Source organism: Zea mays, chromosome 1, assembly GCF_902167145.1.
Source record: "Zea mays cultivar B73 chromosome 1, Zm-B73-REFERENCE-NAM-5.0, whole genome shotgun sequence".
In the NCBI taxonomy this organism is placed as follows: Eukaryota; Viridiplantae; Streptophyta; class Magnoliopsida; order Poales; family Poaceae; genus Zea; species Zea mays.
Genome location: NC_050096.1, coordinates 141,920,608 through 141,935,049, shown reverse-complemented (window position 1 = coordinate 141,935,049; position 14,442 = coordinate 141,920,608). Strand labels below are relative to the sequence as shown.

General features: G+C 45.2%; 2 protein-coding genes across 2 annotated transcripts; both read left to right on the top strand.

Annotated features, from left to right (window-relative positions):
* The first annotated feature begins 3,028 nt into the window (after window positions 1–3,028).
* LOC103639052 (uncharacterized) lies at window positions 3,029–6,968 on the top strand. The gene is made up of 2 exons (XM_035964088.1): window positions 3,029–3,388; window positions 3,488–6,968. Exons 1-2 carry the CDS (start codon window positions 3,029–3,031, stop codon window positions 3,650–3,652), a joined length of 525 nt encoding a protein of 174 aa, XP_035819981.1. The 3' UTR covers window positions 3,653–6,968.
* Window positions 6,969–10,225: 3,257 nt separating this feature from the next.
* LOC103639059 (uncharacterized) lies at window positions 10,226–11,330 on the top strand. The gene has a single exon (XM_008661855.3). The coding sequence runs from the start codon at window positions 10,328–10,330 to the stop codon at window positions 10,949–10,951; it is 624 nt and encodes a 207-aa protein (XP_008660077.1). The 5' UTR covers window positions 10,226–10,327; the 3' UTR covers window positions 10,952–11,330.
* The last annotated feature ends 3,112 nt before the right edge of the window (window positions 11,331–14,442 follow it).

Below are 14,442 nucleotides of genomic sequence, written 5' to 3'. Positions count from 1 at the left end.
TTGCCTTTATCCTCTGACATGTGTCACATTTCGAAACATACTAGGCTATTTCCCTCTTCATTCTGGTCCACCAATACAAGGGCTTCAGATCATGGTACATCTTGGTGCTTCTCGGATGCATGGAGAATTTGGAGAGATGAGCCTCATTCAAGATTTTCCTCTTGAGATCCTTGCTTTTAGGAACCACCAATCTATCTTCAAACCACAATATACCCTTCCCATCTTGGCGAAAACACTTGTACTTCTCTGTCTTCTGATGAAGGTTCTCCTTAATAATTTGCACTCCTTTTTCACTGAGTTGGGCCATGATTATTTGGTCATGCAAAGTTGGCTCAATGGAAAGGTGAGACAGAGCACCAGAAGGAATCACTTCAATCTTCATTTTGCTCAACTCATCACACAGGGTATTGATGCGAGAATCCATCGTAACACAGTTGCATTGTGACTTCCGACTCAAAGCATCAACCACCACATTGGCTTTCCGTGGGTGGTAGTGTACCTCCAAGTCGTAGTCCTTGATCAGATCTAGACATCTTCTCTTGTGGCAGAACCTCCCAAGTTATTGGGCCCACATGCACATGTCCTTGTCTCAAAGACCTCAGACAGCTATGCATGTGCACTAAATAACTTAACAGGATCCGTCCGATTGCCCCAAGGACATCGGATAAACCACTTACAACCAGAACCGCGGGATTAAGTAACACAAATCACACACACAACATTTTTGCAGCGGAAATCTTATTACCAAATTTTACAGGTTACAAAAATTTTACATTATTTTATCGGAGTGATTACAAAAGTATAAGTTTGAAATATATGCTAGCTCAAGTGATCATCCTCAATAAGAAGATAAAGACGGGGTATACTTATATAAGAAGGCCGAGCCCACCGGCACTTAACACCATCACAACAGCACAAGGTTAGAACCTGAAAAACAACAGGGAATAAAACCCTGAGTATGGAATTACTCAGCAAGTCTTACCCGACTAAGGAAAAGACTCTCAAGGGTATGCTGGATAAATAGGAGTCAAGGAGAGGCTTTAGCAAAAATCAACTTATATTTTTGCAGAAGTAGCTTACTAAAGTGAGTCCTTACTTTCAATCTTTTAACGCCATATTAAGTATTAATAGACTCTATTTGCATCTAGTCTAATTTCAACATCTCATCAATACAACATCATTTTTATTCATAGTGTTCACATCCTGACTTTAGGTTGTAGAAAAGTGACCAAGTCTTCATAACCGCGAAGGTACGGCGATCCGAATCGATTATACTCAGCTGAGGATCTCCAATCACACGACATATGTAGCACTTAACCCTTGCATATGTCAACCCGCCACCGGGGTTCTTAAGACCGGATCAGGTTCACGCAAACCGAGAGCACAGATACACCACCGTCCAGCCTCTTGCCACGGAGGGTACACGCTACTCTCGCCACCGCTCCACGCCCATTTCGTGTTATCTTATTCCGGCCTTAGTCTGCCCGAGGCAAGGCTTACCCATGACGAGGCATGTGACCAGTTAAAGGGTCCTCGGTCAGCACGCCTACATACGCGTTAATCCTTAACCAACCTGGGTAGAACATCACCTGTTCCTAACCCAAGTCTCAATTTAAGTATTTCCATCCTTAGGATTGTGTCTGTTCCTTAGGATGAAAGAGCATCACAGGGAACTTTGCAGTAAGATCCCACTATTGCTCCAAATGAAAATATTCTTGCAGGTAGAAGCCATCCTCTCCATGGTTAAATTGAGGACAACCTCTATCCACAAGATCTAAGCAAGGCTAAGCATTTTTGTAAATCATAATTTTGATACTTCACAGAAGTATCTATAAAGGTATGGATATCAAGGAAAGCAATGCATCAAAGGGTTTCAAGTAACTCCTATGAACCTAATGCACATTTCACTAGACTTAAGTGTGCAAAAAGTATTTAAAAACACAAGGAAAGGGGTTGCATGCACCGGGGCTTGCCTGGGTAACACTAGGTTAGTGTTTGTTAGACGATGTCCACTTGACGATCATCCTTGTCCTAGCACTTGATCAGGCAGGTTCGTTCATCAGCATCACCATGCGGAGTAGCCCACGCTTGGGGTCGACTTGAGTCATCTTCCGCATCACGCGACTAATTAACGTACCTGAATGGAATGCATTATGCACATGAATGCATATCGACAAGAATATTACACACCTAAATAGTGTTACGCGATAGCGAATTAAACACCTAGTGACGAGGCGTTGTACAAGTTCATACGGACACACTAGTTATCGACGAACGACTACGCGTAACAATTACGCTTCTCTAAATTATACGAACCTAACGCAAACATTACGAACAACAAATCATACACTTTTAAACATAATTAACATCTCAAATCTACCCAACGCGACTATTCTAAAATTACGAAAGTAATCACATCGCATTCATCAAAATACTACACTCTGCAAAATAGAACTAGTTCGAATATACTCGGCAACTAAACTCCTCAAAGCACACCTCGCATCCCAGGTATTTCTAACTTAAACTTCATACTCAAACCAAGCGTCTTATTTCACGATCATAAAATCTATAGTAAAAATAGTGATTTGGCTCACCGTTATTAACTTCATTCAATATTTGCGAGAACGGCGACAGTCTTCGATTGAAGTCTTCGGTCAGACAACTGATGAGTATAGAATGGAGCTTTACTTTCTCTTCCATCCGCAATTCTTGGAATCTCTCCATATTAACGACGACAATCGGCCAGGTCGACAACGCGATGGGGATTAAGGCCGAGCGAGCTGAGAGGGCACGCTGGCGAGCAGAAAACCACGCGAGCACTGGACAAGGAGAACGACGGGCTCGATAGCGTCCGCGACCGAAGCGAGCACCGGAGACAAGCACCACGGGGCGGCTACCGGCGAACACGACGACGCGATGACAAAAACAGACTGAAACAGGGAGCCGAGCGCCAAGGACGAGCCGAGCAGGAAATCGAGATCCGAGTTGGGCGAGTGGGAGGAACACGGAGCTGGGCGACCGAGCGCCAATGGGGATGGGGCATGCGCGTCCCTGCGACCAGAGGGAGTGCCGCGGCTACAGGGGCGCGGTTTGGCCAGGGAGGAGCAGCCGACGCTGGAGCTGGAAGAGGCTTCGGCCATGGGGAAAACAAGGGGCCGGGGAGGAACTCGGCTGGGAGGAGCTCGACGCAATGGAGCACGGAGGAAGGAGAGGGGTGCACGCCATGGTTGCGCAGGAGCGAGCTCCGGCAGCGCGCGTGGGGCTGGAACACCGAGCTGGCAGCCGGCGCGCAGAGAGAGGCGACCGAGGAAGATGGAGAAGCTCGGCCGAGCGCCATCGGGGCGAGCCGAGGGAGAAAGGAAGCCGCGGCAGAGAGCTCGCCGCTCACGCGGCCGTGGCGAGCAGAGCACGGCGGGCCAGGGCGAGCAGAGAGAGCAGAGGAGATCCGGCTGACGGCGTCGTTGGGCGAGCAAAGCGCGCCGCGCAGAGAAGACTCCACTGGAGAATGAGCAGGGAGAACAAAGGAGCTGGGCGAGAAATTTCACGCGCGGGCGCCAGGGAATATGATAGGGCCGAGCAGGACGCCGAGAGGAGGGAGATGAGGGAGGATCGAGCTCATCGGCTGGGGATAGAGGAGCGGCTGGGAAGATAAGACTGCTGTGATTTTTTTGCAGGTGACCGACGAAGCTTACGCGGCCACGGCAAGAACGAACTGGAGGCTGAATGCCGCAGGGAGATAAGAACGGAAGCTGTTAAGCGGTAAGAAAATCAAAGGAAGAGACAAACGTGCGGGAATTGCTCAGTGCCTTGAGAAAAATCCCGGCAACGGATGAAGATAGGAGTGGCTGAAAGGATATTTTCCTAGATGTTTTTTATTTTTCTTTTCTTCTCTCTTTTTTTAAAGAGAATTGCAAATATTTTGGATCATGATTTTTAGCGATGTACACTGGGTCGACACGCTATACGACTACACATTTCTTTCTATGAATCAGCGAACTAAATTAATCACTAATTACTCGCTTTCAGTTCTAATTACACTTGTCTGGTTTGTTTCGAACTGAAAACTATTTTCGTCGAATTCATATCTGTTATTTATATTTAACGATTTAAATTGAGACGGGATACACACGAATCGAATCAAACGAGATCCGGACTGAGATTTTAGTTCGCTTTTGTTTACATAGGAATCAGACAAATTTCCATAATTGTAAATAGTGGAACAAATTATTCACGAATACTCAGTTCGGATCAAGTTATCTCGGTCCGATATAATGTTTTTGCATTAACTTTTGTCGCCGAGTTCAAATTAATTTATTTGGAGATAAAATCATCAGAGTGGGTCGGGCTTCCGAATTCGTATTCGCGTGAGCGATGAATTTTAAATAATTATCGGACGCAACGATTTTTAGAACAAATATGTTCCGAACAACACGAAAATTTAGGAAGAGCCCGGATAGATAGAAATAAAAACGATGTCGCACTCGCGACAGACGACACCAATGCAATATAAAAATCACGATCGACGAAGATGTTTAAAATTTAACATCTGTTTTCTCCACTGATATTACGCGCTTAAATCCATACTCGTTGTCGAGCGGAATATAAACACCTGGGGTGTTACAACCCTCCCCCCTTAAAAGAATCTCGTCCCGAGATTCGGAGCGAAAGACTTCTAAGGGTAGAGAAGCATATAACCCATGTCCATATCAGCGGTAATCGTGAGACAGTTCTGAGCAAAGGCAAGTGTCTCAAAGTGTGGTTTCTCTAGCGGACATAACATGTATCGCCTTAGGCTAATTTAGAAATGTCCACCAAAGAGACAATATCTGCCAGAGGTACACATAAGGTTCTATGTGTGTAGTTTACTCTTTCTGATGACACTGTACTATCTGAGTCTGTTGAGCGAGTGGCAATTACGCGATCTTACCCAAACAGAATCAGATGCACCATCTTGGGTAAAACACACAGAAAGAGGTTTACCAACAAGTGGTCACAGTGAGTTCGTAGCACACGAGACGGGTGTGAATGTCAAATAACATCACAGTTACTCGTGTTAGCCAGAAAATCCAAGTCCAATGATGCTAATGGAGACTCGAGGAAACATCAGTGAAGATTATCAGCAAATGTTGACTTCACGATGAACCGATTTCATCCCACACTAGCCTGACTCCGACTAATCACACGTGTTGGAAAAACACATGTGAGGCAATCGAGGCATGACTAGAGCGATAATTGGGTGGTTACAGGCCGACTTAATTTCAATTCTTGTAAGTACTTTCTTTACGGTGAGGTGAACCAAAGTGAGTTTAGACAACTCGATAAAACGATCTCTAAACTCAGCCTTCGTTCATTGGGCAGTTACAAGTTAGTCAAAACCAACTTGTTGAACCACTTTTGACATTGAGCAAGTCCTCTCAGTACCATCGGTAAGCCAAGGGTTGAGAGTTCAATTTGCAAGCAAAAGGTCATGCATTTGGGTAGAAATCCATTTGGTCAGATTGTTCATCTGTTTCTTCATGCGAGACGCAATATCCACTTGGTTAGGGAATACATGGATTAAATAAGAGAGCGAATGAACAAACTCCTGCATTTTAACAGCAGGGGAAATCCAATCTCCATTTTAAGAGTAATTCCGCTGTTTTCTAGCACTAAAAAGCTTCAAGGCTTCACCTTTACACAAAGGATGCAAAGGGAACGCGTATGTGTGTAGTCACTACCAAAGTCAAGGAAAAAGAGACCACACATGGAAGTGGTATGCCCTTTTGATCCAATAGAGATGATAGATGTTGCTTGATCACTTGACAAACAACACCGAAATCGTTTCAAGGGAGGAGTTTATGGAAGATAACATATTAGGGTAGTTCCATAATGGATCATGACCATAGACCTTGATACCAGCAGCCGACGAGTAGCACAATCCTGTGTGCGCATTCACAGGAGGCTCTCAGTTTTGCCGCGGTACCATAAGTCCTTAACCATGACACCATTACAAAACTGGCACCAATAATGGATCTCACGTGATAAGAACAATTTGTGTAGAGATAACCTATTAATATAATCTCATAATGGATTATGACTACTAACTGTGATACCAGCGTGTACCGAGCAGCACAACCATGTGTATGCATCCATAGGAGGCCCTTGGTTTTGGCGCAGCATCATCAATTTTAGTCATAACGCCAATACCAGACATAACCAATAAGAAATCTCACACAACAAAAATAGACTGGTCAAGGGTGATAATATACAAAGAGATACTCCACTTGTATGAAGGGTTACAAGTAGAGAGCCAAATAGATTATGGCCCAAGGAAATGAACAAGACATGGCCATAACCTAAACTTGATAAAAGGAGTACGATGGGAGACTGTTAATTCAGCCCCAAGCATATTTCTATGCCCATCAAATGGATTATAAGTCAAGGATTAGTTTCTGACTAGATACGTAGGGAAAACAATCACAAGGTTTAGTGGGTATGCCTTCGAGAGACATGAGGTAACCAAAGGCATCACACTTTAAGAAAATGGTCGGACATGTCTTTCCTAAGTTAGGTCGATAAAACAACGGTAGGATCCTCAAGAAGAAGCAAACTGAAATTAGGGGTATCAGCTTGAACCAACTGATTAAGGATATGGTTTAGGATGGGGACATGACTCGAGATTCTTGGTTTAAGCCTAGATACAATTTATGTCCAACAAGTAAGTTATCTAGGCATTTATTTTTTTGTGGTTGGTCATGGAGGGATAATGGTAAATTCAAATTTGGGTCTCGGTTCACCAACTAAGAACATGGCCTAATTCTAGATTTAGGCAAACAGGTCACTAACCTTCTATCGACACATCAAGCACAAGGGCAAGCACATAAAGCACCCTAAGAGGTCACCTAAAGAATGGAGGACACCTATTTCATCGAAGTTCATAATTCAGCATTTCACCACATTATCTACAATCAATGGTTATTGGAATAAAGATAAGAGAAGCATTTTGGATGTCTAGGTGACAAACATGATGCAACAATAAGGATGCATGCTCGTCCTACACGTCCTCACTGATTTTGCCAACATAATATGGCAATAACGTTCTATACCGGTGGCATACGTATGATTCTCACGGTATTTTGCTAGTCGTCAGCTACACATACGTTTTCGAGGTTAGTGTACCTGCAGAAAATCCATCACAGCCCAATTCCCAATGATGCAGTTCACACATGGCAGTTTATCACAGTTTATACTCCATATATTTCTATATGGAGGCCAGCTCATCATTAAGCGTCGAGCCATGCATAGGCGCCGTTGCCACACTTTAACCATAGGGCAACTCATTATGGTAACTCACCTTCTTACCTGAGCATAGGTGCGTCGTTACGAGTACATTACACTTCTCAGTATTCCCACATCTGTATACCCATACATCCATGGGGTACTGAATTCCCAGAAAAGTAAATACTCCACATCGCAGCCTTCATATATACATATGTAAAATATGTATATAATCAAGCGCTTTTTATACTCTCCCCTAGACCGACGTTTGTTCGGTCATGCTCTCACATCTCACCTTACCTTGAGCGTCGATCCATTCAGAACTGAATGGCCTTAAAAATAACAATACACATGTATGCAATACCCACCCGGTTATGGGTTATGGTTTTCAACTAAGCCACCTAATAGTCCTTAGTTTAGGGCTTAACAGAGGATGTCGCTAGCATTATAGTTTTTCAAAACTATTTTTCAAAGCCAAACAATATGTTTAGTTGAAAATAGGTTTTTCGAAACCAAAATTTTTGTTTTGAAAATATGTATGTGACTGTATATACTTAATCCTGCTCCGATACCAGCTGTGGCAGAACCTCCCAAGTTATTGGGCCCACATGCACATGTCCTTGTCTCAAAGACCTCAGACAGCTATGCATGTGCACTAAATAACTTAACAGGATCCGTCCGATTGCCCCAAGGACATAGGATAAACCACTTACAACTAGAACCGCGGGATTAAGTAACACAAATCACACACACAACATTTTTGCAGCGGAAATCTTATTACCAAATTTTACAGGTTACAAAAATTTTACATTATTTTATCGGAGTGATTACAAAAGTATAAGTTTGAAATATATGCTAGCTCAAGTGATCATCCTCAATAAGAAGATAAAACGGGGTATACTTATATAAGAAGGCCGAGCCCACCGGCCACCGGCACTTAACACCATCACAACAGCACAAGGTTAGAACCTGAAAAACAACAGGGAATAAAACCCTGAGTATGGAATTACTCAGCAAGTCTTACCCGACTAAGGAAAAGACTCTCAAGGGTATGCTGGATAAATAGGAGTCAAGGAGAGGCTTTAGCAAAAATCAACTTATATTTTTGCAGAAGTAGCTTACTAAAGTGAGTCCTTACTTTCAATCTTTTAACGCCATATTAAGTATTAATAGACTCTATTTGCATCTAGTCTAATTTCAACATCTCATCAATACAACATCATTTTTATTCATAATGTTCACATCCTGACTTTAGGTTGTAGAAAAGTGACCAAGTCTTCATAACCGCGAAGGTACGGCGATCCGAATCGATTATACTCAGCTGAGGATCTCCAATCACACGACATATGTAGCACTTAACCCTTGCATATGTCAACCCGCCACCGGGGTTCTTAAGACCGGATCAGGTTCACGCAAACCGAGAGCACAGATACACCACCGTCCAGCCTCTTGCCACGGAGGGTACACGCTACTCTCGCCACCGCTCCACGCCCATTTCGTGTTATCTTATTCCGGCCTTAGTCTGCCCGAGGCAAGGCTTACCCATGACGAGGCATGTGACCAGTTAAAGGGTCCTCGGTCAGCACGCCTACATACGCGTTAATCCTTAACCAACCTGGGTAGAACATCACCTGTTCCTAACCCAAGTCTCAATTTAAGTATTTCCATCCTTAGGATTGTGTCTGTTCCTTAGGATGAAAGAGCATCACAGGGAACTTTGCAGTAAGATCCCACTATTGCTCCAAATGAAAATATTCTTGCAGGTAGAAGCCATCCTCTCCATGGTTAAATTGAGGACAACCTCTATCCACAAGATCTAAGCAAGGCTAAGCATTTTTGTAAATCATAATTTTGATACTTCACAGAAGTATCTATAAAGGTATGGATATCAAGGAAAGCAATGCATCAAAGGGTTTCAAGTAACTCCTATGAACCTAATGCACATTTCACTAGACTTAAGTGTGCAAAAAGTATTTAAAAACACAAGGAAAGGGGTTGCATGCACCGGGGCTTGCCTGGGTAACACTAGGTTAGTGTTTGTTAGACGATGTCCACTTGACGATCATCCTTGTCCTAGCACTTGATCAGGCAGGTTCGTTCATCAGCATCACCATGCGGAGTAGCCCACGCTTGGGGTCGACTTGAGTCATCTTCCGCATCACGCGACTAATTAACGTACCTGAATGGAATGCATTATGCACATGAATGCATATCGACAAGAATATTACACACCTAAATAGTGTTACGCGATAGCGAATTAAACACCTAGTGACGAGGCGTTGTACAAGTTCATACGGACACACTAGTTATCGACGAACGACTACGCGTAACAATTACGCTTCTCTAAATTATACGAACCTAACGCAAACATTACGAACAACAAATCATACACTTTTAAACATAATTAACATCTCAAATCTACCCAACGCGACTATTCTAAAATTACGAAAGTAATCACATCGCATTCATCAAAATACTACACTCTGCAAAATAGAACTAGTTCGAATATACTCGGCAACTAAACTCCTCAAAGCACACCTCGCATCCCGGGTATTTCTAACTTAAACTTCATACTCAAACCAAGCGTCTTATTTCACGATCATAAAATCTATAGTAAAAATAGTGATTTGGCTCACCGTTATTAACTTCATTCAATATTTGCGAGAACGGCGACAGTCTTCGATTGAAGTCTTCGGTCAGACAACTGATGAGTATAGACTGGAGCTTTACTTTCTCTTCCATCCGCAATTCTTGGAATCTCTCCATATTAACGACGACAATCGGCCAGGTCGACAACGCGATGGGGATTAAGGCCGAGCGAGCCGAGAGGGCACGCTGGCGAGCAGAAAACCACACGAGCACTGGACAAGGAGAACGACGGGCTCGATAGCGTCCGCGACCGAAGCGAGCACCGGAGACAAGCACCACGGGGCGGCTACCGGCGAACACGACGACGCGATGACAAAAACAGACTGAAACAGGGAGTCGAGCGCCAAGGACGAGCCGAGCAGGAAATCGAGATCCGAGTTGGGCGAGTGGGAGGAACAGGGAGCTGGGCGACCGAGCGCCAATGGGGATGGGGCATGCGCGTCCCTGCGACCAGAGGGAGTGCCGCGGCTACAGGGGCGCGGTTTGGCCAGGGAGGAGCAGCCGACGCTGGAGCTGGAAGAGGCTTCAGCCATGGGGAAAACAAGGGGCCGGGGAGGAACTCGGCTGGGAGGAGCTCGACGCAATGGAGCACGGAGGAAGGAGAGGGGTGCGCGCCATGGATGCGCAGGAGCGAGCTCCGGCAGCGCGCGTGGGGCTGGAACACCGGGCTGGCAACCGGCGCGCAGAGAGAGGCGACCGAGGAAGATGGAGAAGCTCGGCCGAGCGCCATCGGGGCGAGCCGAGGGAGAAAGGAAGCCGCGGCAGAGAGCTCGCCGCTCACGCGGCCGTGGCGAGCAGAGCACGGCGGGCCAGGGCGAGCAGAGAGAGCAGAGGAGATCCGGCTGACGGCGTCGTTGGGCGAGCAGAGCGCGCCGCGCAGAGAAGACTCCACTGGAGAACGAGCAGGGAGAACAAAGGATCTGGGCGAGAAATTTCACGCGCGGGCGCCAGGGAATATGATAGGGCCGAGCAGGACGCCGAGAGGAGGGAGATGAAGGAGGATCGAGCTCATCGGCTGGGGATAGAGGTGCGGCTGGGAAGATAAGACTGCTGTGATTTTTTTGCAGGTGACCGACGAAGCTTACGCGGCCACGGCAAGAACGAACTGGAGGCTGAATGCCGCAGGGAGATAAGAACGGAAGCTGTTAAGCGGTAAGAAAATCAAAGGAAGAGACAAACGTGCGGGAGTTGCTCAGTGCCTTGAGAAAAATCCCGGCAACGGATGAAGATAGGAGTGGCTGAAAGGATATTTTCCTAGATGTTTTTTTATTTTTCTTTTCTTCTCTCTTTTTTTAAAGAGAATTGCAAATATTTTGGATCATGATTTTTAGCGATGTACACTGGGTCGACACGCTATACGGCTACACATTTCTTTCTATGAATCAGCGAACTAAATTAATCACTAATTACTCGCTTTCAGTTCTAATTACACTTGTCTGGTTTGTTTCGGACTGAAAACTATTTTCGTCGAATTCATATCTGTTATTTATATTTAACGATTTAAATTGAGACGGGATACACACGAATCGAATCAAACGAGATCCGGACTGAGATTTTAGTTCGCTTTTGTTTACATAGGAATCAGACAAATTTCCATAATTGTAAACAGTGGAACAAATTATTCACGAATACTCAGTTCGGATCAAGTTATCTCGGTCCGATATAATGTTTTTGCATTAACTTTTGTCGCCGAGTTCAAATTAATTTATTTGGAGATAAAATCATCAGAGTGGGTCGGGCTTCCGAATTCGTATTCGCGGGAGCGATGAATTTTAAATAATTATCGGACGCAGCGATTTTTAGAACAAATATGTTCCGAACAACACGAAAATTTAGGAAGAGCCCGGATAGATAGAAATAAAAACGATGTCGCACTCGCGACAGACGACACCAATGCAATATAAAAATCACGATCGACGAAGATGTTTAAAATTTAACATCTGTTTTCTCCACTGATATTACGCGCTTAAATCCATACTCGTTGTCGAGCGGAATATAAACACCTGGGGTGTTACATCTCTGCCTCATGTTGAGATCAGCCTGAGAGATAGTGTGACCCAAGAATTTGATTTCTTTCAGCCAAAAATCACATTTAGACACTTTGGCATAAAGAGGGTGCTCTCGCAGACGTTGGAGCACTACATGCAGATGATCGGCATGCTCTTCTTCATTCTTGGAGTACACCAATATATCGTCGATGAAAACCACCACGAACTTGTCCAGTTCAGGCATGAAGACATAATTCATCAGATACATGAAGTATGTTGGCGCATTAGTCAGCCCAAATGACATCACTAAATACTCATATAGCCCATATTTGGCTGAGAAGACAGTCTTCGGAATATCACTTGCTCGTATCTTGTTCTGATGATAGCCGGAGTGAAGGTCTATTTTGGAAAACACTTTAGCTCCGACCAATTGATCGAAAAGAACATCAATACGAGGCAAGGGATACTTGTTCTTGATAGTCACCACATTGAGTGGGCGGTAATCTATACATAGCATCAAACTTTCATCTTTCTTCTTCACAAACAAGGCTGGACATCCCCAAGGCGAAGTACTTGGGCGGATGAAACCCTTGTCCAACAATTCTTGCAATTATTTCGTCAATTCTGCCAATTCAGCGGGTGGCATCCGGTAAGGCCTCTTGGAAATAGGTGTCGTTCCCGGTTGCAACTCGATGGCGAATTCAATATCTCGGTTTGGTGGCATTCCTGGCAATTCATCAGGAAAAACATCTGCATACTCACAGACCACTGTAATTTTCTTCATGGGTAACTCTATCATAGCAAAAGCACATGATCGAGTGGTTTCTTGGCTGGGCAGAAATAAGGTGAAATTTCCACAGATTGGGGATTAGATTTTGACCATGCGGTTGGCTACATCTAGCACCACTTTGTGCCGGGTCATCCAATTGGCTCCCAAAATAATGTCCACATTTTCCAATCCTAGAGTAAGGAGGGTGGTTTTGACAATGTTGCTCCCCAGCCGAATAGGCACGCTTTGATTTAATTGGTTTGTTGCAACCTTGCCTCCTGGCATTACGATCATAAAAGACCCTCGAGTATGACAAGAGGGCAATTGACATTTAGCACTGAACTTCTGGCTAATGAAGCTATGTGATGCACCCAAATCAAACGGAATTAATGCAGGTTGATTAAAAACTGAAAAGTTACCAGTCATGACGGGGGCTCCTTCAGGTAGCTCCTCCAGAGTAGTGAAATTGAGCTTCCCTTGTCTGACTTGCACCTTCTGTTTTCTCCCTCTGCTGTGGTTAGGTGCTGGCATCTGCCTCTGCTGATTCCTTGGGCAATTCTTGGCATAATGACCCATATTGCCACAAGTGAAGCACTTGTTCCCAATTCCCTGGCGGAACTGCTGTTGCTGCTGCTGAGGTTGATTGTTCCTTGGAGCGGGAGTTGGAAAGCGGTTGTGTTCTTGCTGCTGCTGAGGTGGCCTGATCACCCATCTTCCTGTCTGATGCTGAAATCCTCTGCTCTGATTGTTGGAGACAATCCTGAACCTCTAGGGTGGAGCGGAGGGTCCTGACATTGGTGCCTTCCTCTTCTTCTCTGCCCGTTGAGCTACAATACAGTCTTCCTGTGATATGGCCAGGTTGACCAACTCATTGAAGCTATCAGCCCGAACAGTGTTGAGACGCTCACGCAGCTTGGTGCTGAGGCCTCTGCGGAAGCGATCTCTCTTCTTTTCATCATAGTCAGCATGATAACCTGCATACTGGCACATGTCATTGAAGGCCAGGGCATACTGCAACACAGTGCGGGTCCCATGAGTTAGTGCCAGGAACTCATTCAGCTTACAATCCAGAATCCCTGCTGGAATGTGATGACCCCTGAAGCTCAGTCTTGAACCCCTCCCATGTCACTTCATGACCAGCAGGTAGCATGGCGCGGAAATGTTCCCACAATGTCCGAGCAGGTCCGCAAAGCTGCTGCACGGCGAAACAAGCTTTGGTGTCATCAGGGCAGTCTCCCATGAGGAGGGGAAACTTGGACTCCATGACGCGTAGCCACACGTCGGCGTCCAACGGATCCTCGGCCTTGGTGAACAAGGGCGGTTGTGTGCTCAGGAACTCCTAATAGGTTGCCACGGCCAGAGGTCGCTGCGGCTGGCCTCCACCATACTGCTGAGGGTGGGGTTGGCGCTGCAATAGCTGTCGCAGAATTTCATTCTGCTGAGCCATCAGCTCCTGCACCGTGGGAGCTGGAGGAGGTGGCGGGGGAACTTGCTCGTTCTGTCCACAACGCTTCCTAGCTGCCATCTGAAAACAGAGATTGCCGCCATTGTTATCCCAATTCACAATTCTGAACAATATGCTTTATATCATATGGAAAGAAAATGACATAACATAACATCAACTCAAACGAGGATAACATGATTACATTCATTTCATTGCTCGCAAAAGTTCTCCTGGGTTACATCAGTTCAGGGGACAGTACCCGTAAGCCTAGTCCAAAATCTGATGCCAACTAAGCTCGCGCGGGTATCTATCCTCCTAACGTGTCAAGTTAACCC

Bases quoted from the DNA above. Each gene is read 5' to 3' on its own strand.
- LOC103639052 (XM_035964088.1), top strand. From the start codon at position 3,029: ATGGGGATGGGGCATGCGCGTCCCTGCGACCAGAGGGAGTGCCGCGGC. The intron at 3,389-3,487 runs GCGGCCGTGGCG...CGCGCCGCGCAG, and splicing joins GCAGAGAGCTCGCCGCTCAC to AGAAGACTCCACTGGAGAAT.
- LOC103639059 (XM_008661855.3), top strand. From the start codon at position 10,328: ATGGGGATGGGGCATGCGCGTCCCTGCGACCAGAGGGAGTGCCGCGGC.